The 21409-nt window shown below is 48.8% G+C and overlaps 6 protein-coding genes and 1 non-coding gene across 7 annotated transcripts; 4 read left to right on the forward strand and 3 right to left on the reverse strand.

The window, feature by feature from the left end:
- Positions 1 to 635: 635 nt before the first annotated feature.
- Positions 636 to 757, reverse strand: B0J16DRAFT_t301. The gene has a single exon. It is a non-coding gene; the product is annotated as a tRNA-Ile (tRNA).
- A 1950-nt stretch (positions 758 to 2707) lies between these two features.
- Positions 2708 to 4045, reverse strand: B0J16DRAFT_183322 (peptidase family S66). The gene has a single exon (XM_046122668.1). It carries the CDS (start codon positions 3824 to 3826, stop codon positions 2747 to 2749), a length of 1080 nt encoding a protein of 359 aa, XP_045978937.1. The 5' UTR covers positions 3827 to 4045; the 3' UTR covers positions 2708 to 2746.
- B0J16DRAFT_310071 (uncharacterized protein) lies at positions 4033 to 7883 on the reverse strand. Its single transcript, XM_046124943.1, has 5 exons — positions 7586 to 7883; positions 7277 to 7534; positions 6977 to 7223; positions 6868 to 6913; positions 4033 to 6358 (listed from the first exon to the last, which is right to left on the reverse strand). The coding sequence occupies exons 1-5, from the start codon at positions 7770 to 7772 to the stop codon at positions 4280 to 4282; spliced, it is 2817 nt and encodes a 938-aa protein (XP_045978938.1). The 5' UTR covers positions 7773 to 7883; the 3' UTR covers positions 4033 to 4279.
- A 259-nt stretch (positions 7884 to 8142) lies between these two features.
- Positions 8143 to 10134, forward strand: B0J16DRAFT_418069 (CoA-transferase family III domain-containing protein). The gene is made up of 4 exons (XM_046133733.1): positions 8143 to 8598; positions 8652 to 8950; positions 9006 to 9506; positions 9556 to 10134. Exons 1-4 carry the CDS (start codon positions 8226 to 8228, stop codon positions 10078 to 10080), a joined length of 1698 nt encoding a protein of 565 aa, XP_045978939.1. The 5' UTR covers positions 8143 to 8225; the 3' UTR covers positions 10081 to 10134.
- Positions 10135 to 10564: 430 nt separating this feature from the next.
- Positions 10565 to 11896, forward strand: B0J16DRAFT_375417 (Intradiol ring-cleavage dioxygenase). Its single transcript, XM_046130689.1, has 5 exons — positions 10565 to 11022; positions 11073 to 11311; positions 11361 to 11473; positions 11529 to 11609; positions 11661 to 11896. Exons 1-5 carry the CDS (start codon positions 10730 to 10732, stop codon positions 11838 to 11840), a joined length of 906 nt encoding a protein of 301 aa, XP_045978940.1. The 5' UTR covers positions 10565 to 10729; the 3' UTR covers positions 11841 to 11896.
- Positions 11897 to 13370: 1474 nt separating this feature from the next.
- Positions 13371 to 15808, forward strand: B0J16DRAFT_348860 (serine dehydratase alpha chain-domain-containing protein). Its single transcript, XM_046128804.1, has one exon. The coding sequence runs from the start codon at positions 13470 to 13472 to the stop codon at positions 15606 to 15608; it is 2139 nt and encodes a 712-aa protein (XP_045978941.1). The 5' UTR covers positions 13371 to 13469; the 3' UTR covers positions 15609 to 15808.
- A 5-nt stretch (positions 15809 to 15813) lies between these two features.
- B0J16DRAFT_292381 (heterokaryon incompatibility protein-domain-containing protein) lies at positions 15814 to 18188 on the forward strand. Its single transcript, XM_046124324.1, has 3 exons — positions 15814 to 16057; positions 16128 to 16333; positions 16380 to 18188. Exons 1-3 carry the CDS (start codon positions 15819 to 15821, stop codon positions 18101 to 18103), a joined length of 2169 nt encoding a protein of 722 aa, XP_045978942.1. The 5' UTR covers positions 15814 to 15818; the 3' UTR covers positions 18104 to 18188.
- Positions 18189 to 21409: the final 3221 nt, after the last annotated feature.

Genomic DNA, 21409 nt, shown 5'->3' on the forward strand with positions numbered 1-21409 from the left:
GCTGCTTGTATTACATATCCTATTACAGAAGCTCTCTTTGCGAATTGAACTTTATATCGAATTACCTACGCCAGTTGAGGCCGTTTGCAGTTGAACCGGTGGAGAATTGGCAGTTAGCTTGCTCGAAGCGAAGCTAAACAGTGCTTGTCTTCTGTCACTATATGCTTGGCACCGGGTTTATCACGAGGATAAGCTTGGGGGGGCTCCACCATTAAATGGTCGTCATCGAGTAGATCGAGATTTGATAATCTGGTCCAGGGTAAAGAAATGCTCAGGCATGACAAGTCACACAACATTGAAGTCGCGTAACTATTTGAGTAATTTATGTGCTGAATATATGGTCAAGAAGTATATCAAGCAGAAACATTTATTTGCAGGGAGGTTCTTTTTCCTTACGAGCTGTAAGTGCGGAGGATGTGATTGAAGTAACAAAATCGTTTGGATGTTTTGGGTCAATCGTTCGGGCTGCATAACTGTCACAACCCCTACTTGTCCTGTATCTTACATTCGGGTTACCAAAATATCGACAATACAAGAACGGAGGAGATAAAAATCTTGGTTAAGGGAACAAAGAAAGCGCAAACAATAAGGAACGGTTTCTATGCGTGGAAAAATGCAAAAAAGTAATGCTTCAATAGCAGCTACTGGTTTCGATCCAGTGACCTCCGGGTTATGAGCCCGGCTGAGAGGGGTTAGTGCCTGATGAGACCTCGAATTCTGAGATAAACATACCGCGCTTCCACTGCGCCAAGCTGCTTTCGCTTGAGCTTATGTAATTCTTTCAATCTTTTTAAATAATATGTACCTTTAGTGGGCTGTGCTTATTGAAACTTACAAAATGATGCCCGGCACTGCCTTGTCTTTGACGTCACACGACCAGCAGCAGCAGCAGCCAAGAAGAGACATATTCAATTGGTCCTTTTTCCATGGAACACGGACAACGCCTTGGCTCAAAAGCAATTATGTCTTTGTTCTTACGCCACCTAATCACTGAACCAGGCAAATATACGGCATGCCCGGCGATTCAACTTTGATGATAGAAGGTCAATTGCAATCAACTTTCTCTTCCTTCTTAGTGAATTTGCACTCGCGACAAAGTCAGAATCGCGCTAGCAGAGGCATCTTGGACAAAACGTCTTGGCCGATCTGATCTATGACAGATCAACGGACTCGCTGATCCGCGGAAGCCGTTTGAGCCCGTGCTCCGCGTCTTCCCTCTTTTTGTAGTTTACGAGGAGCTTTGAGCATCTGGAGAAAATAAGGTGTGCAACGTTTGTCATTGTTTCGGGAGCTTCGGGGAAATGCTTTGTTCTGATTGGAGATGTCGTCCAGCTGAGTGCCATGATCCATGTTACCCAAGCCCAGCCTTTGTTCACAGTTGGCTGACGACCATGAAATTCCCTGCCGAAACCAAGGACAAGCAAGCCTCCGTCTCAGCACCCCCGCAGATCTAGCGCTTATATCAGACCACCACGTCACGTCAAATGATCTTCCAGCCAAGGGATGGCAGTCAACCGGCACTTTAATATTCCCCGAGCCCTACAGAGTTAGTGCATCTGTCGATTAAATACCTTGCAGGACCGTTCTCTGCTCTGCACCGTTATTCGGTGCCTCATATGCCATTTACCATGCGTTGTAACCATATTTCCCATCTATCTGTTTACCATATATCTTTATTGTTTACTGCCCAGCCATCATGTCTAACAGCAAGATGATGCGACGCTTCCGGACTTCGTCCGTGGGAAGAAATCTTTTTGGCATTTGGCAGGCTCTCTTCGCACTCATCGTCTTCTTGATCTTCGTCTCGACATGGCTCGTACAGGGAGGGACTATCGATATGCCCGACTGGACGAAAGATCTTCGAAAGTATGATGGCGCCGAGTGGGATCGATACGCGACCATATTAATCGTAGCTACCTCCGTCTTCTTTACACTCACTATTGTCACTGGCGTGGCCCTTCTTCGGTCGGAGCAGCGAGGTTAGATTTAACCAGCAAACGAAAAACAAACGCCAAACCTTTTTCATTGGGTTTGACCAACGACGTGGCCTCCTTAATGGAGGGGGTCAAGGGAGGCGTTATGGCGCGGCAACGAAATTAGCCAACAACCCTGGAATGCGGATGCTACGACAACCACCTAGAATCGCAAATGCGACCGTCGCTTTGTCTCACCCTGCTGTCCCCCGCCACTCCCAAGGGAACTCTACCCGGCCGAGCCGCTTATATATGTTGGAAAAGGTGTTCTCTCCTCTGAGAATGCCAGGCGATGGCACATGGTATTACCAAGCACTCCTGAGGGTAGGATACGTATGCGGTCCGTCACCCGCTTCAGAACAGTCCGACCTGGTCTTGTCGTGGGTAGGTCTCGTCTATCAACTAGGGCAGAAGGGACTCGGGGGTATATGGATGTGAGAGTGTGCCTGAAAGCCCATCACGACCTGGCAAACTCAAAATACGGTGGAACAAGACAGAGGGCCTCAGACAAGGACGAGTTCTGTCACAATAACCTCTGCGAATCGCATCGTCTAGGGCCGTAGGGTTAAGTTTGATTGCCATTGGAGCTTACTTGATAGTGTCGCCCAAGCACAGTTGGCGACACTCTCAAGAGAGTTCCGCTAACGATTTTATGATGTTTAAACAAAGATACCATGTATGACTAATGTATATAATTTCTCGGATACATATAAACGATGGATAACGGATTGATGATGTTGATATCATGGTTATATATATCTCTGCTGTTCCTTTCACTCCACCCCAGCTTCCAACACAGCAAAAGTGCCAGTCTCAGAGTCGAGTTCCGCCAACGCATCATAAGGCAACGTAACCATCGGCACAGTATGCCCAATGTCAACATTAAACAAGATGGGGAAGTTCTTTGATGCCAGGCGTCCCTCGCAGAAAAGACCCTTGATGATACCAGCATATGTATCCCTATCCTCTTCTGAGTCATACCCGTACGGTCGTCCCACTACCAGACCTGCTGCTTCCTCAAAGACACCTTGGGCTATCAAATCCGCAAATGCCGCTTGAACACGGTGAGGTGGGTTCCCGCCTGACGCGTCTTCGTTCGTAGCCGTCTCGAGAAAGACAATTCGGCCACGCCAGTCAGGGACTATAGCTTGAATTCCACCTAAACGTGCAACGACGGTGAGACAGCCTCCAAACAATCGACCTTGGGCTTTGCCAGGTCTCAACCACTGCCACTCGCTTGTGCTGACAACCTTTGGTGGTTCTGTTGATGTCGCATCCGTGAAGAAAGGTGCTCCTCTAGGAGCATAGTATCTCGACCGTGGAATTTGACCCAGAGGTTCAGGAGACGCGATAGCGCGCATCAGATTGTCCACGCAGAAAGCCAGTGGCGTATCTCTGTCGTTTATATCATTGGGCTCACCAATTTCAGGAACAGCACCTGGGCCATAGAAAGTGCGCAGACCTGTCATGGCGTACAAGAACCAATGCAAGCCCGTGATGTCGGAATATCCCACGACGACTTTAGGATTGGCGCGAATAGTCTCATGCAAATCTTTGTCAGCGATCAGAGCGGGAAGAAGCTCTGTGAAAGTTGTGCCACCGATGGTGGTGATGATGGCTGATATGCTGGGGTCTGAGAACGCTGCCCGCATCTCGGAGAGACGGTTCTCAATGCAGGACTGGATTCCTTTATCTTCGTTGAAGAAGGTCTGGACTTGAAAGCCCTTGTTTGTGAGGACTTCTGTGGCTCTATCTATGACAGTTGGGAAGGTGCCGTTGATTCGTTCTGATGGTGAGATGAAGGCGATCTTATCGCCTGGCACTAAGTGCTTTGCTCGGATTGGTGATGGCATGTTGAATAATGTTGTTTCGGAGGCGATGCTGTTTCCCCAAGAGGTACTTTTAATTCAAGTGAGTCTGAGTTGTGATCCTGCCAGGAAAGGTTTGGAGTGTTGAAGGAGGTGTACAGTGAATGATGTAAGATCAAGAGGGGCTGGCGATGAGCGGATTTTAATATCTCCACCGACCACAATTGAACAACGTTATCTGACAAATGAAGGATTCATGTAATGTTTGGCACGAATGAGCTCATTAGCCTGTGTCCAGTATTACCCAGACTTATTATTCCGTAAACCAATGGCATATAACTAAAATATAGATTTGTAAGCCAGATGAAGCTATCGCGCCCTTCGGATGTCCGAAAGTGCGGGTCACCCTACCAGATACCATGCAACGCTCTTTTTATCCTTGCGATTCGCAATCAATAACGACCGAATTCCCTTTTTGTCATTTCTTAGTGTCGTAAATCATATCATATCTTCGCCCATTATTTGTGTATCGACAATTGGAAATAGCGACATCGTCGTATCAAAAGAGTCGAACCAGAGCATATTTGGAGAGATGCCCAGGAAAGCATCAGTCGCCCCCTCAACATCAAAGTCCACTTGGCCTCCTTCCATAGTGAATCCCTGTTGCTCATCTGTCATCTCCTGGTTCATCGCCTGCCCAGGTCTCGGCGTCTGAGGTTGCGTTTGAAGTCCCTCAGTTGACGATATTCGGAAGTTCACCTCGCCTAGTTGAGAATTTCTTAATGGCGATTTTCCAATGGTATGAATACTTCCGAATAGACCGTTTACAAGATGGCCTTGACGCTCCATGCGCAGTCTGGCCCGGTTGTCCATGTAAATATCGCATGCTCCTTGAAGATGATCCAGGATCATTAAATGACGTTTTGAGACAGCATCGTACCGGGCTAAACGCTCGAGAACACCTCTTGCTGCATGAAGACTCTTTTCAAGTGGGAAGGAGTTGTCGAAGTCGCCGAATATGGCTGCTCCGAGTACTAGCCCTGACACAAATGCTGAATTTCCTACTATTGGTAATCGCTTTGGTATGGTGCCTGTCTTGAAGAGGGTTTGCAGCAGATCAACTGTTCGTACTGCCGATTCCAGACAAGAATGCACAAGAACTTGGTTTGATGAGGATGCGCGCTTGGTAGTCCTGTTCGAGGATTGCTCTGTTTCCTCAACGTGTTGAGAAACCGCCTTGTGCAGAAATGGGAGTGATAGTAGCATGACAGTCCAATGTCCAGTCAGCTTCAAGTGCATGATGCCGATATTAGGTTGTTGGTTTCCATCTGTGTCACGAATCAAGTCTTCCGACTCAATGCCGTCCATAGCCAACCCTTCACTGCATTGCAAAGTCCATCTTCGCATATGCTTGCTGATACGATCCAGTATCTCGGGCGATATCATCCTCTTGGCGTATACATCGGTAAGAATAGACTCAAAGATCATTGACAAGTCGTTGCAAGCGGAGTAATTTTGCGAATTCGTCGTATCGCGCAGTTCCGATGTCGATGGGGGTCGACCAAGAGATGCGCTCATGAACAAGTCGAGAATGCGTATGCCTTTCCAGAGCTGTTCCCTTGCGCGACCCTCTGTCTGTGAGAAGAGCGAGGATATATCGTGACGATGTAGTCCAATTGCATACGCAGCTCGCACACCCATTCCAAGGTACATGAAGGCTGCGTTGCGACGAGATGCACCCAAAAGATACATTGCGATAAGAACCAAGGCTTGGATAGTGATGATGCCTGGCTCTTCTACCAGAGTGTCGACTGTCAGGTATCGAGCATAGTTGAAGAAGGTCTCGGCCAAATCATCTTTGTCTTCTGGTCCTGTCTGCGCGCCGATGGCAAAGACGAGGTGGTAGACGGAACTGGCTGGGTCGGCACTCTCTTGTCCGTCCTCTATCCATTTGCGAATCCCTTGGTCAAGTTCCTTCTGGTCGAACAAGAGTAGCACACAATTGGTTGATTGCATGTACCACTTCAGCAGATAGTTGACATCCTGCTCGCTCTGCTGTGGTGGTGGGTTTTGAGCACTGGACAAGATCCATCCTCGCCGTGTTTCAGGTGATGATTCGACGATGCCATGTCTCAATGGATCGTCAACAAGCGCACAATCTCCAATGCTCCGCCTTACAATCCTCCGAATGTTTTGCAGGAACGATAGCGTCGCAGAATCCCCAATGAACATGTATTCCCCTCTGGTATCCTGCACAAGCCGCGACATCCGGGGAAGGCGCTCAGGTTGCGTATCAGAGAGCAATTGAGAAGCACCATCATCAACAAAGGTATCCTCCACCGAAGTCAATCCCGATCTGGAACCAACAGTTATACTTCCCGCCGGGGTAGGCTGTTCCGTGATACTCCCCAGTCTTTCAGGATCGGGACTCGGCAGCGACGAAGCAAGAATGCGTTGTGCCCCAGGAACCGAACCCGAAGCTTCGCGACAGTCATGACCAAGACCTCGCTTGATGCAGCGTGCACAAGGACGACGACCATCGCATCTTTGCTTGCGACGCTTGCAGCTTTCGCAAGCCTCGGCGCAACGTCTTCTTTCAGAGTCTCGGACCCTCCTGGTAGGCATTGGGAATGTGGTCTGGTCTGGTCGTGTGAGGATTGAATGAAGCCGCGGGCCGCCAACTGTCGGATATGGCCTGGTCTTTATTGGTTCATTAGGTGACGGATGGGGAAGATGGGGTACTGGAATTAGGTGTCATGTCCGCTGACGTAAATTGGTCTAGACCCTCTAAATTCCTAGTGCCGGAGGGTAAATCCGGTAGCCGACGGTGTTGCTGAAGGGCATTATAGTGCAGACTACGCTATTGATTTTAGTGAGTCAGGTTCAGTACCTCAAGCTGAATATGTTGATCATTATCTGCATGTCAAAATACCACGGAATTAATAGCTAAGAACTGAGTAGTAGTCTTTAAATGATCATTGGTAGTCGGTTTAATCTCCAATCTATATCTAAGGTAATTTGGAAACGAATTCCTCAATGCCGACCGCGATCGCATCTGCTGCCTCTATGCAGTGCCAATGTCCTACTCCAGGCAAAACTTGCATCGTCTTTGCAGATTTATCACAACCCCAGCTACAGTTAAAAGTCAGCTTCCCTCTTGGAATAAATAGACTACAAATAATAATAAACACTTACTCGTCAAAGATCTTCTGCGCGTCAGCTACGGGACTCGTCTTGTCCTCTTCTCCAGCCAAAACGAGCACCGGGGAGCTGATAGTCGAGTATGAAGGTACCTCTGCCTTTGCAATGGCTCCGCATAAAGCATTATATCCTTCTGGCTTCTGTGATAGTAAGAGTGTCCTAATGAATGCCTTTTGAAAAAGAGTGGCCTTTGAGCCTGTGGCAGCGAAAGGAATAGTTTCGGCCATTGGTTCCATTCCATCTGTAGCGCCAGGTCAGCTAAGAATCATGATCTGAGAGCTAGAAGACACTGACGTTTTTTAACTGTCTCTATCCGGGCATTGAAGATATCTGCCAGTGCGGGCCTGGGTAGCACAGGGCCGAGGAGAACTGCTCCCTGAATACGATATTTGGACGCCAGCATGGGCACAACAATACCGCCCATCGAATGTCCAACAGCGACAATGTTATCTGAGGGGATGTCCAGGCCTTGCAGTAAGCCTAGAATATCGTCCACGATAGTTTCGAAAGTAGGAGCTTCAACTCCAGACACCAGTTGAGACTGGGCGCTTCCTAGGCCTCTCTTAGCAACCGATTACAGGCACCCAACATGGAAGTTCTTACCATAGACATCTAGTGCGACTGAAGTATATCCTGATTCTGCAAGCTGGTGCATGACAGGTATGTAGAATGTATGAGACGAACCCAGCCCGTGAATGAATACCAGCACTGGGTTGGGGCCTTTAGGCTGTACCTTACCCTCTACGCGAGCGTAGAACAGCTTCTTGCTTTTGACTTCAAGGAATGGCATTGTGTTTCGAAATCAGCCACCAGTATCAACAATAGAATATCTGGAAAAGTGAAGTGACTGTGCATCAACTTGTCGATATAGCCTTGTTGAGTATGCTATCTCGCAACTGAAATGCCTCAGAATGTATTAGTGTGGCAATTGGAAGGGCGAGTTTTGGTGTCGGAAGCCGGATGAGAGAGCTTCGGCAATGGGGTCAGCCGACTTCCACTAACGCACGCTGCTACGAAATATTGGGTCTTGGTGACATGATCATGAAGTAGTGTCGATTCCACAGCATGAGGCTTGGAAAATATAGTGGATATCTTTTAATCCGATTTGCCGTCGGTTTCCGCATAGTTCTCATTTCAAACCGAATCGTGTATGGCCGTATAAAGGCTTCGTCTTCACAAGCACCTCGCATCACGGCTTAAGTGGATGTTTCCGCCTGACTAATCACAACTAAACACCGTCACGATGGGTAGCATTAACAAGAACGAATATTCCTCAGTGGAGGAGAGTAAGCGCATATTTAACTATCTATGCGATCAATTCGATGAAACAGCTCTGCCGGCTGGTGTCAAGCAGCTCCGAGACAGCATCAAGTTTACATCAAGCCGTGATGCACCATATTTCCCAATTCCTTTCAAGGAGACAGAAACAACCGCGGCGCTGAAGGCTGTCGAAGGTGCTGTGGCGTGCCTACTAGCTGATTCAGTGGCTGGGGAATCTCAGACTAGAAAGATCAATGTCGACCTGGAGAAGACAACAGCTTTTCTTTGCCAAGCATACATGGCCAAAGTTGGTGGCCTTGGAAAGCTTGATCCTGGTGTCAAAGCTAAGCTCAAAGGTCAGTATTTGTGAGAGGGTTATCATTCAGTGAGAGACACTAACAATGCCTAGACACCGATTTGCTGCAAGCGCAATCCAACCCATATCGTCGCATGTCGGCGAATCTTTATGAGACCAAGAACCCTGGAGAATACTATCACATCCATGGATCCCTGGAGGCTTCGACCACTCTAAAGATGATAGGTCTAGAGCCTTTCAGGCCTGACTTGCAGACTCATGAGAGCATAGTGGAGGCCATTGAGCCTGCGGTGCAAAAGTTCACCGTGCAAGAGCTGGAGAGCATGAATGCAGCGAATCGACAAGCTGGAGTGCCTGCTTTGAAGCATGAGGACTTTGTCCAAACTGAGCACGTAAGTACCTGACACCTCTGACTCATTCGAACTCTGAAACTCACAGACTACGAAGGGGAAAACAAACATGGCCCTTCCACCATGGTCGGTAGAAAACCTCGAGTCAGAGACACCAAAATGTCCTTTGACTCCTAGCCCAGAACAACCCACAAGGATTCTCTCAGGTCTCAAGGTTCTTGAGCTGTGTCGTATCATCGCTGGACCCATCATCACCCGTATCCTCGGCGAGTACGGTGCCGATGTTCTCAAGATCACAAGCCCCAACCTCAGCGACGTGCCTTTCTTCCAGGTAGATGGAAACATGGGAAAGCACGCTGCAGAGCTGAATTTGAAGTCAGAGGATGGAAGAGCCGAGTTTGAGCGCCTGCTTGCCGAAGCAGATGTTGTCGTCGATGGATATCGACCCGGGGCTCTGGAGAAGCTTGGGTACGGCGCCACTGCACTTACAAAGCTTGCCAAGGAGCGCGGTAAGGGCTTTGTGTACGTGAATGAGAACTGCTTCGGGTATCAAGGAGAGTGGGCTGGTCGTCCTGGATGGCAGCAGATTGCAGACTGTGTAAGTCTTCTGGCAGTGCTCTGACATATGGATACTAACAATGGTACAGGTCAGTGGCATCGCTTGGGAGCAAGGTCGCTTCATGGGTATCTCAGAGCCCATGGTCCCTCCTTTTCCCATCTCAGACTACGGAACAGGTTGTATCGGTGCCATCACAGCATTGGTAGGTCTCTACCACCGAGCTACCAAGGGTGGATCATGGCACGGAAAAGCTTCCCTTCTTCACTACGACCTTCTGCTCTTCAAAGTTGGACAATATTCCGAAGAGGTCAAGGAGAGATTAAGACAAGATATTGGCCCTGACTTCCTCGCCTTGCGACATGCGCATAGCGTCGATCAGATCTCTGGAACAGCGCTACTCAGAATGAGGGAGATATACCCTGAGCTTTTCTTGAGCGATAAGTATGTTGAGAAGTGGTACTCTAATGCGTACAAAGCTGAGGTGGAAGCTGTGCCGCCCGTGGTGGATATCGAGGGTGTTGGCGTTGGGTTTAGGAGGGCGAGTCGACCGAATGGTGCGGATAAGCCGACATGGGACTTTGGTGATGAGCCAGATCACAAGCTGTCAAAGTAAATTTCTATCATTGAATATCGGTATCTAGTCTATAAAGATTAAATTAAACAACATCGATTAGAATTATTCCTTCTACAATAATAACGCGACATGCTAGAATTCTATGGTGGCCGGTTGATCATAATTCTCCATCATGAGACTCCCGCTGTTACAGCGGCCTAACTTGGGGCGACCACGGGTTCCATTACTAGCGGCTACAGAAGGGTCAATCCACTATTCAATGGCGTCGGCATCAGGGCGGGTTGATCCCCCTCACTTCTATACATCCGATCGGCGTGTCCCGACATCCGAAAGAATGTGGCACCAAGACCAACTCAATTGTTGCCGAGACTCGTAAATGCAATCATCATGTTTCTGGTTGGCTTAGAAGTTCAACCCCGCAGATGCAGCCGAAAGTCCCTTAGCCGCACCTTGTTCTGACTATATCCGAATCGAACCATGAGTTGGTGAATTGCGGGGTCAAGACACCATCTCTGTATTGGATCCAACTCATAAGCGAATCTCGAATCTCTTTATTAGAACGTCGATCAGCAAAGCCATCTCCTTTTCACATCATCTATATACCCTTCACTCTCCATATATCCATTGTCCCAATTGTCTTAAGACTACCAACATCACACTTCCCACTTATACCCAACACATAGCAATAATGTCACCATCAGCAGAGGCAACTGGCGGAAACGCCAATGGCGTCGCTAAGGAGGAGGGCCTCGGTCAGGCCTTCACAAAGCAAGTCATTGACTCGTTCGGCCCCAAGACTGATCCCCGAATGAGAGAGGTTATGTCCTCATTCGTTCAACACATGCATGACTTCGCTCGCGAGACGCAACTTACCTGCGATGAGTGGATGTCGGCTGTTCAGATGATTAACTGGGCTGGTCAAATGAGTACCGAGAAGCGAAATGAGGGACAATTGATGTGCGATGTTATCGGTCTCGAGAGGTATTTACTTCCTTTCCTGTTCCTGTTTGATGTTCCTAACATTTATTCAGTCTTGTTGACGATATCACACACCGTCAAGCAGCCAAGAATGGTTTCTCTGGAACTGAAACTGCCATTCTCGGACCTTTCTGGCGCCACGATACACCCACTCGTGAGAATGGCACTACTATTTCCTTCGATACTCCCAGTGATGGCAAGGTTGCCTACCTGTACGGTACCGTGACATCGGCAGTAACGGGGAAGCCTATCCCCAATGCCTCCGTTGAGGTTTGGCAAGCATCCACAAACGGTAAGTGCTTATCTCACGAATTCTCCCTGCATATGCTGACACCACGCAGGGTTGTATGAGCAGCAGGATGATAAGCAGGTTGAGCACAACCTGCGTGGCAAGTTTATCACAGACGACCAGGGTCGATACTCCTTCTACTGCTTACGGCCTACTCCTTATCCCGTAAGTTACATATTCCGAGTCTACTACCCCCATTCAGAAGGCTTACTTTTTCAAGGTCCCCGAGGATGGCCCTGCAGGCAAGCTCCTTCACCTCTTGGACCGCCACGTGTACCGCCCTGCTCACTTGCATTTCATGGTAAGCCCAATTCCGACATGACCAATCGCACAAGACCTTAACACGCCACAGGTTATTGCCAAGGATCACAAGTCTGTCGTAACTCAGATTTTCGACTCTGACTCAAGCTATCTCGATAACGATAGTGTATTTGCTGTTAAGGACGGTCTGACTGTGGACTTCAAGCCACGAAAGGGAGATTCCCAAGCAGAGTGGGAGTTGGAGTACAACATGAGTCTCGCGACAGAGTAGAGATATCTAGATTTGTTGTTTCTCATAGTCATAGCGGAATTGCATTGGATTTCTTTCGTGTTAATGATGTGAAACCGCCTAGGTTGCGGTTAGTGATGAATAATCCTATCGCGGCGATTTAAGGAAAGTTTGTTTCGTATTAAGCCTATTGAAAGACGTTTTCTTCGTGTAAAAGCCAGACTTAACTCTCGTAAGACCCGAAGTTTTGATGTTTAACATGTGTTGAACTCTGTCGGGAAAGCTTGTGCAGACAGCCTATCGAAAACTCTATCTATCAAAGCCATAGAATCATCTAGCTACCAGCCCCGGTGCTCCTGTTCTCTTGTGGTGCGAGGAGTAAAAGAATGATGTAACCGTCCAAAGAACTGAGTTGGAGGTTAGATACATAGTCCGATGCTAATTCGTTGCAACGACAGACAGATAGGGAATCACTCATCTCCCCTTTGGTTCTGCAAGAGAGCCTGACTTCTCGTGCTAATCTAGGCACGCTGTAACACATACAGCATTGTTAGCAGGACTTCTATCAATTTCTCAGCTAGTTCAAGTTGAAGGTCTTTAAAGAATTCTCCACGGCCTACGCGTTAATTATAGCTAGCAGGGATATCATTGCATGCCTTAGAATTGATCTATTCTAAACTCCATCTGTAGGATCTTGATGTGAAGGGTCTGAAGTTTCTCAGGACAGCATTTTAGCAGCAAGGAAGTTATGATGATATATCCCCAGACCCAACATCATGTGCATCTACAAGATACAATTTTCAAGGTAAAGAAACTGTAACAATCTTGACATGATATCATGATCATGCACCGTTACTTTCCAGATGAAAGAGTGTAAAGCAACCGGACGTCAGCTTATTTTTAGCCGCCTCAGGCATTAGCATGGGCCAAGCATTGCATGGCTAACTTTCCAATGAATGTGGTACAAGTCCATTGCAAGTGGTTTCACAGGACTGATGATCATGTCATGAAGTTTAAAGTTTGAGATAATCCACTGAGAAAAGGACACATAGCGATAGCAGCTACCCAGTGACTAATATTTGAAGAGTCTACATCTCATTATGTAAATCTACTCTGGTCATAATTTTGCGAGTTCATCTGGATATTTATAATCTGTGATCTAGAACAGGGTAAGTACCCTACATTCTCGCTCTGACTAAAGTTTACCTTAGTATGCACCCCGCATTCTACCAATTACAGCATCACCAACTCCAAATGCCGAACAAATCACGTAATGCTAATGGTGTTTTGATGCAACTAGATAATTCTTCCCCGGATGTTTTTGGAAGGCGTGTCACATTCGGGATAGTTCACCGGAAGACTTCGGTCTGGGGTAGAAGATTGATTGGTACGTATATCCGACACGTGAGCGGTCGCCGGTTTATCGTCCGACCCACCGTCCGGGAGCGATTCCGGAGATAGTGCAGACGCCAATAATTGGCTGGGAAAAGGATGTTCCGCTCCTAGATAAGAGATATGGCCAATAGGGGACACCTTGTTGGCAATACGCGGTTCACGTCCGCTTGGTCTTGGCTTATGATATAATATCAATATCAATCACACCTCAGCCCAGCCCAGTACCGAATAAATCGAAACATCACCAAAATAACAAAAACATCCTAGAAACCTGCAATGAGTCGCGCAGGGTTCAGGCAGCTTTCGCTGCTTCGGGCGTCAAAGCAATGCTTATCGACCCGATCCCTGGCAACCCTTGCAAGGTGGCCGAACCAAAATGCAATTGCGCGGTCAGCGCCAGCTTCAGTGACCAAGCTGAGAGCTCGACCATTCAGCACAACACGGGCCCGCAGGATGGAGGAGGAGATGGAGGATGAGTCGAGTTCGTACAGTGAAGCTGATCATGAGCATGCTGTCATCTCTACCTTTGATTTGTTCTCAATTGGCGTTGGCCCTTCGTCATCCCACACCGTGGGGCCAATGCGAGCTGGCAACATTTTCGTCAACGATCTTATCGATGCTGGGTTGCTTCCCAAGGTCAACAAGATCCGTGTGGCTATCTATGGAAGTCTTGCGCTCACAGGTGAAGGCCACATGACGCCTTCAGCTCTGCTCCTGGGTCTCGAAGGCGCCGACGTGGAAACCATCGACACGGGATACGTTCCCACTCGCTTCAACGATATCAAAGCCAGCAAGAAAATCTTCCTAGGTCGGGGTCTGGCTGCAGATGGGTCCAAAGGCAAGGAAATCGACTTCGACTACGACAAGGAGTTCATCTGGGAATGGGGACGTAAGCTCCCCCAGCACAGCAACGGCATGCGCTTCACTGTCTTCGACAAAGATGGTTATGTCCTTGCAACGAATGACATGTTCAGCGTTGGAGGCGGTTTCGTCGTCAATGGCGCTCTCAGTATAGCGCCCCAGGAAACACTTTCTCCAAATGCCCCCGCACAGCTCGATGACCCCGATTTCAAGTTGACGGCCCATCCGGCTGATTTGGCCGAAAACATGTACTACAAGGAAATTCGGCGATCCGATGCCGCGGGAGATCGCAGGACAGGTTCCGAAGTCAAGGTCCTCGACGAAGCCAATGAAGGACCGCAGGCCCTCCTCGGAGAGTCAGCTGAGCCAACCGGCCTCTCCACCGATGTCAAGTCCGAGACCAAGAGCACCAGCTCATCACCCCATCCGCGGTACCCATTCCGAGATGCCGCTAGTCTACTTTCTCTATGCCGCAAGCACAACCTCACAATTGCGCAGCTGGTGTATGAGAATGAGAAGAGCCTGGGCTACACAGATGAGGACATCTATCGCAAAATCTTCAAGATCTGGGGCGTCATGGATGCTAGTATCCTAGAAAGTGTCCAGGCGCCCACTGGATCAAAGCTTCCTGGCTCTCTCAAGCTGCATCGACGAGCGCCCGCACTTTACCGTCGATTGACTCGAGGACTGTATCCCTCGTCTACTGCGGATACCTCTGCTGCTCAGCTGGAGCACAAGTTCTCCTCACCTGACCCCAACATTGGTGAAGATGGCGCTACTTCGCAACCAAGCGCTCTCGCTACTCCATCATCCACTTCCAACGCTTCGGTGCCGGAAAGGTTCACAGCTGGCGGTGTCCGAAAGCGAGGACCGCCAAGGATACACGGTTCTCTGAACCATCCTATCGCTCCAGCTCCATCGCGCCGTACGACATTCCCAACCATGGACTATCTCTCTGTCTACGCTATTGCTGTCAACGAAACCAACGCTGGAGGTGGCCGAATTGTCACGGCGCCTACGAACGGTGCTGCAGGTATTATTCCTGCTGTGCTCAAGTATACTACCGAGTTCATCAGTGATGACCCTGAGCGAGATATTCCTACTTTCCTCCTCACAGCTGCTGCCATCGGTATGCTTTACAAGCGAGGTGCCACCATCTCTGCTGCTGAGGGAGGTTGTATGGCCGAAGTGGGTGTCGCCTGCTCCATGGCTGCTGGCGCATTCGCAGCATGCATGGGCGCCAGCCCCGAAACCATCGAGCAGGCTGCCGAGATTGGCATTGAGCACAACCTCGGCCTGACTTGCGATCCCATCGGTGGCCTTGTCCAAGCCCCATGCATCGAGCGAAACGCTCTGGGTGCCACAAAGGCGATTTCTAGCGCTAACCTGGCTCTTAGCAGTGAGACAGGTACTCAACGTGTGAGACTGGACGATGCCATCCGCGCGATGCGTTTGACAGCCAAGGGCATGAGGAACGAGTTCAAGGAGACCAGTCTGAGTGGATTGGCTACGAGTGTTCACATTAATATTCCAGTCAGCGTGCCTGATTGTTAGATGAAATTTGTGTATTTAGCAAGCGAAATAATCAAACAAAAAACAGGGACTGTTATGGGCGTGGTCTTGGGATTTTAGAAATAGAAATTCGCTCTTATTGCATAAGGCTGAGCTAGAGTAGCATTGTGGGTATCACGTGCCGAATGATGATAGTTAGCCGCATAATCTGGAATAATCTCTCAGCGAATCAATGAAACCTGTACAACTGTGATGGACAACCACGAAAGCCACATCAAGAAGCTTGGAGGAGAAGGTGATGAAGGAGAATTGCAGTCGGTTTGTCCATGCTGCTTCAACCTTAATGCCCTCTTGGTGGATGAGGATGACAATGATGACGTGAGAATTGATCAGAGCGAACTTGTAGTATCGATACGTCGAGATGATGAGCAGATGAGACACGCGGCAGACGGTGGTTGTGAGAGTTGCAGATTTATGTTGAAAGCAATGGAGTAAGTCATAGTCTATGCGCCATGTTTAATCGCATGAGCCACTCGAGAGCAACCATCTGATGCGTCATAGATACTATAACTTGCTACCTCCAAAAGCACCTAAAAACACTCATCAGGATACGTCTGCGGCACTCGGGCCCTCGATGGATCTAGGCCTAAGTTGGAAAGGAAATCTTCGCCTGCGACTCCGACTACCGATAGGACCTGGGAATCCAGAGATATCGTTTGGTAACCCCGCTCGGTCACAGACCTTCCTTCAGCTATACGGCGATGAAGGTGTGTAGTTTACTAATTTCATTTTCCATTGACTGACAAAGAATAGCACAAGGAGATTCATTGAAGCACATCAAGCCCCTGCCGGATATATGTGATGACCATCTATCAAAACAAGGTCTCAGCTTCATCAATTCTTGTCTCAAGATGTGCAAGGAGAATCACAAGCATTGCAAACAGAACGACACCAACTTACCTACACGTGTTTTGGATATTGGAGTCAGTGAAGATAGTCACGTACGATTGATCGAGACGATAGACAAGGAAGCCGAAAAGTACATAGCACTAAGCTATTGCTGGGGAAGCAACCCTTCCATCAGAACCATGGCCGAAAACATTGAGGAGATGAAATCTGGAGTCACACTGGAACGGTTACCAGCAGCATACGTTGATGCGATAGCACTGACCAGACAGCTGGGTGTCAGATATATATGGATAGATGCACTATGCATCATTCAAGATTCACAGGCGGATTGGGAGAAGGAATGCTCGAAGATGGCTGAAACATACACCAACGCCTATCTTACTATTGCGGCTGCATCTTCAACATCCGTGACGAGTCACTTTCTGAAGCCTCGGCTTGAAACGCCGCCACAGGCTCCGCACTATAACCGTCAAGTTTTCAAAACGGCGGTGACGGGCAATAACGGCAAGGGGCTTGTCTCAGTTAAGGCGAGACTTATGCAGGCAACCGGCGCTCACTGGCAGTGGCAAGACACCCAGAACGATCAGCAGCCACTTGTCGAGCCGCTCACGCAGCGCGGCTGGACGCTGCAGGAAAAGATCCTCTCAACCCGTCTTCTGTCGCTATCCGCGTCGGAGATGGTCTGGACTTGTAAGGAACGGATAGCATGCGAGTGTGGTTCGCGATTGAACCATCAACGCGAGTTTGGTGGTACACCGCTCAGTCAGATTTCCCGACGTAGTGAAGCGTTCAACTTTTGGCACAAGATTGTTGAGAACTATGCTAAGAGAAAGCTCACGCGATCGGAGGACAAGCTCCCAGCTATATCTGCTATAGCAGCTATCGTGCAGAAGAAGATAGGCTCAGACTATATCGCTGGACTATGGGCGGACAATATCGAGCTTGATCTGCTGTGGCGTCGACCAGCATCAACGGCAGTCCAATCAGCCAGTTCGTGCTATATTGCGCCAAGCTTCAGCTGGGCTTCGATAACGGGCGAGATTGACTATCTTTGTTTTCGCAACGGAAAATGGCCATACGAGAAAGCGGCCAATGTTCTTGAGGTGACTTCAGAAACCGGGCCAGATGCGCCGCTTGGAAGGGTGATGAAAAGCAAACTGGTCGTACAGGGACCAATAGCCACGGGATATGTCGAGCGACAGGGCCCACACGGCTGGTTTGTTGTGCGTCTCGGAAGCACGCGTCTATTCTTCTTCCCAGACACTGTGCTTTCAACTACGGATACTACGATCGCGAATGGGGGATCGGAAGTGTCAGTGTGCAGAAGGTCTCATGAGCATGGCAGGGAAGAGCTTAGACAGACACTGCAGAGACTAGACCCGAAAGGGAAATCCAAGTCTGAGTACGACGGGACTACTCGGATTCGCTGTTGGGTGCTGAGACTGGGAGCATATTCTATCGGTAAAAGGAGACAGAAGGACCATGAGTGGTTGGTGCTGGGGAGGTCAGCCACGCAGACGGAGGAGCCCGAGTGCTTCGAGCGGGTTGGTTGGGGATCGATGAAAAACCATAATGAGGAAGAGCGGGTATTCGCACAGGAAAGCACGAGTATTATAACTATAGTGTAACTATTGATCAATAGATGAAACAATTGACTAGTTGGAACCTAATTGCGCTGATACCGGAACATTTGGTGCGTGGGCACCAGGTAGGTGGAATGGAATGTCAGCCATTGCTCATAGTGCGTAACCCCCAAGATTAACAGACGGCAAAAGGGAAATAAAGAAGCGACTAGACTGGATTAACCCCCGCCACTGAGTGAGATTGTTATCACCAAAGTGGAACCTCTTGCATACGACAGCCCCAGCCCCAACCCAAGCGAGGCCCAGGCCAGGCCACCATGACATGAGTAGACTAAGAATGGAGGGGGGATCATGGCGATCGTGGACCAATGGATAGAAAAGCCACTGGTGACATTTTCGGGGTTTGTAACGTTATTATTATTTGCCTCTCTCTCACTCTGGAGCTGAAACTGAATTAGGGGCGCCGCCACAGAATTAATTAACTGAGTCACCGAAGAGTGTGAGTGAGTGTGTCGCACCTACTGCCAAGACAATGAGAGAAATGACAGCCCTGCTCATGCTGTGTTGATCTTGCAGCCAAGCCAACAGAAAGATGGAACCGGTATAGGTAAGGTTATAAAATAAGCTGACAGAAAAGACAGAGAAAGAAAATTAAACCAACAAACAGTACAGTAACCAACATATTCTTTTCTGATCTGATCTGGTCTTAGTCTGTCTCAGTCAACTAACTCTGCTGTACGGAAATCCGTGCGGGGTCGGACCAGCTAATGTGTAACATTTCACCCTCGCTTGGTTGGTTGCTTTAATTATTGTCCGTCTCTGGTCAATCGCATTAGATCCTTGTTTTGCTTGGCTACCCTACTGTACCTTTGAGGGTGGAGGTGTCAAAATAAAATCGCCTAGTTGCTGGTCTAAGCGGGCATACGGTGACTAAATTATTCCGCTCTGTGTGCTTACAGTGGTCAATTCCTTCTGACACCCTGGCGACCCTCAACGCAATGCAAGCTGCAAGGTAGAATCACTCAATCTTTTAACCTTTACTCTTAGTCTTACTTTTACTGTGCCGTGTGTTATGGCCGATCTGTAGGATACTGTATCCGTGCTTTTTGCCTATCTTATTACTCTTGTTTTGCATTTGTTTGTTGGTTACACTACTTTCCCTTTTTTTTTTTTATTGCTTTTTTTTTCTTACTCCTTCCCCTTCCCGTTTTTCCTTCCTTCCTTCAAGGGATTGACTGTTCCACAAAGAACGGCAGGCATTCCCGCCCCAACGTCTCTTTCCCTTTCCTTCCCTTTTTTTTCTTCTTCTTCTACTCTTACCCGGCCGGGCTACTCGGTGTTCTCTGTCTGTGCCCCTGGGAGATCCCCGCTGTCAACCGTCACGCGAACCCTGAAATGACTTTTCACCCGTCACAATCGGACACCTCTTTTCATTCTCGGTCCAGCTCCAGTAACATCCCCACTAGCCTTGACCCTAGTCAAAGCCCATGTCCAAGCCCAAGCCTAAGTCCAAGCTCCAGATCCAGGTCAATTTGTTCAGGCCAGTCTATACCTATACTCGTACCCGCACCTACCGGCCGCCCTCTTCTCGATCGCATCCAACAGGAGCTGAATGCATGTGCATGCAAGCGGAGCCTGCCAAATTCGCCCGCGCCCGAAACTAATCCCCCCTACAAAACAGTCAAACAGGACAAGGACCTTACCTCTACTTCTATTCCTGCTGACCCGACCTGCATCTGCATTAGCATCAGCGCCCAGGAAAAAGACAAGATTCGTGCAATCATCATTCGTAAACAACAGCAAATTGAAACCGATTACCAAGACAGAGCCAGAGCCACGTGCAGGGATACTCAAGTGGCGTACACGCGCCATGTCAACAGCCCAGCAAATTCTCTCATTAACACACTCCAGATCCTCTTCAGCCGCCCGGGGCTGAAATCCCTCGACATGAATTCCGCCAACTTGATTGACGCTGTCAATCTCAGCGCAGACACAGATGAGGCCTCATCATCTATTTCAGAACAGAAGCGAAATTCTAGTTTAGGGAGACGATACAGAACCAACTTCACAACTTTTACCGCCAATCGCAACGGGGTCTTTGAGGTGCGATACGCTTACGTGGTCCCAACGGGGTTTAATCTCACGATACTGACTTTTTTATTTTTCGGCAGGCGCGCAAAAGGAAAGGGAGTCATAACGTCGCACACAGTAGCAAGCGTGCGCGGGTAGAGAGTGCACGAAAATCAGTGCATTACGACGCGGTTTATCAAAATAACAGGGCGGCCAAACAGCACATCATTGTTCGCAGCCCCACTGATATTTCGAAGCAACCTGGAGAATACCACATCATACGATGTGACACCCATAACATTAGCTTTGACAAGAACCCTGTTCACAACGCCGCGAAGCATTTGCGCGCGCAACACAACGTAGCGGATGCTGATCATGACACCGTCATCGACCACTTTGGTGTTAAGGTTATCGAATGCGACGATGAGAAGTTGGAGCAAAACAACAAGGCCGCTCAGGAAGCTTTCAAAAAGGGACAGAATGGCGCCGACGATTGCATCATAGTTCGCGGAGATTTGCCTCCAGTGGAATCTCCACGAACGACAAGATTCAAAAAGCTGAGTCTACCGGCCCAACGCATAAAACGTCGGAAAGCAACACGGTCGCAACTCAGAAAGGGAAAACAGGAAGACTACGACTACGAACTCGAACTGGTTCCCGGCAAAGTCTACGCCATCTACTGGAACGAGACCAAATCGTGGTTCCCCGCCCTACTCCTCCCTTTGCACGATTTAGCGTCGATTGGTATTCATGAGTCATTCCTTAAGATGGGCCTCGTCAGACCAACACCGCTATGTTACGAGTACGACAGCTCGAGCCAAACATTTACCTGGGCCAACGGCTACGAGGATGGCGGACCTCAGTGCCTGGAACGGCACTACCCATTTATCTTTTTTGAAGAGGAAGAGAAGGAGTTTCCTGAGGAATGCCAAAAGGCGTGGATACCGCTCTATGATATCATGCCCTGGAATGAGGACGAAGCTAGGAGGATCGACCACAGCGAACGGGCCTTGGAATATCTACGGGAGAAAGCAGCAGAAAATCAGCAAGAGATTCCAGATTCGATAGATGAGGGTAAGTCTTTACGAACTGGTACGTTGAAATATTCTGACCTGGAGTGCAATCCAGTATCGGAATCGGGCTCCGACGAATCTGAGCTTTCTTCACTAGTGTCAGAGTCTTCTGCAGGTCAACAACTTGCAGCGGAGGCCGAGGCCACGAACTCCGATACTGTCGACGAGCCAGAATTCCCCGAACAGCCCATAGAGGCCTCCAACGGAA

Source organism: Fusarium flagelliforme (genome assembly GCF_020744385.1).
Source record: "Fusarium flagelliforme strain FIESC 12 MPI-CAGE-AA-0113 chromosome Unknown B0J16scaffold_7, whole genome shotgun sequence".
NCBI lineage: Eukaryota > Fungi > Ascomycota > Sordariomycetes > Hypocreales > Nectriaceae > Fusarium > Fusarium flagelliforme.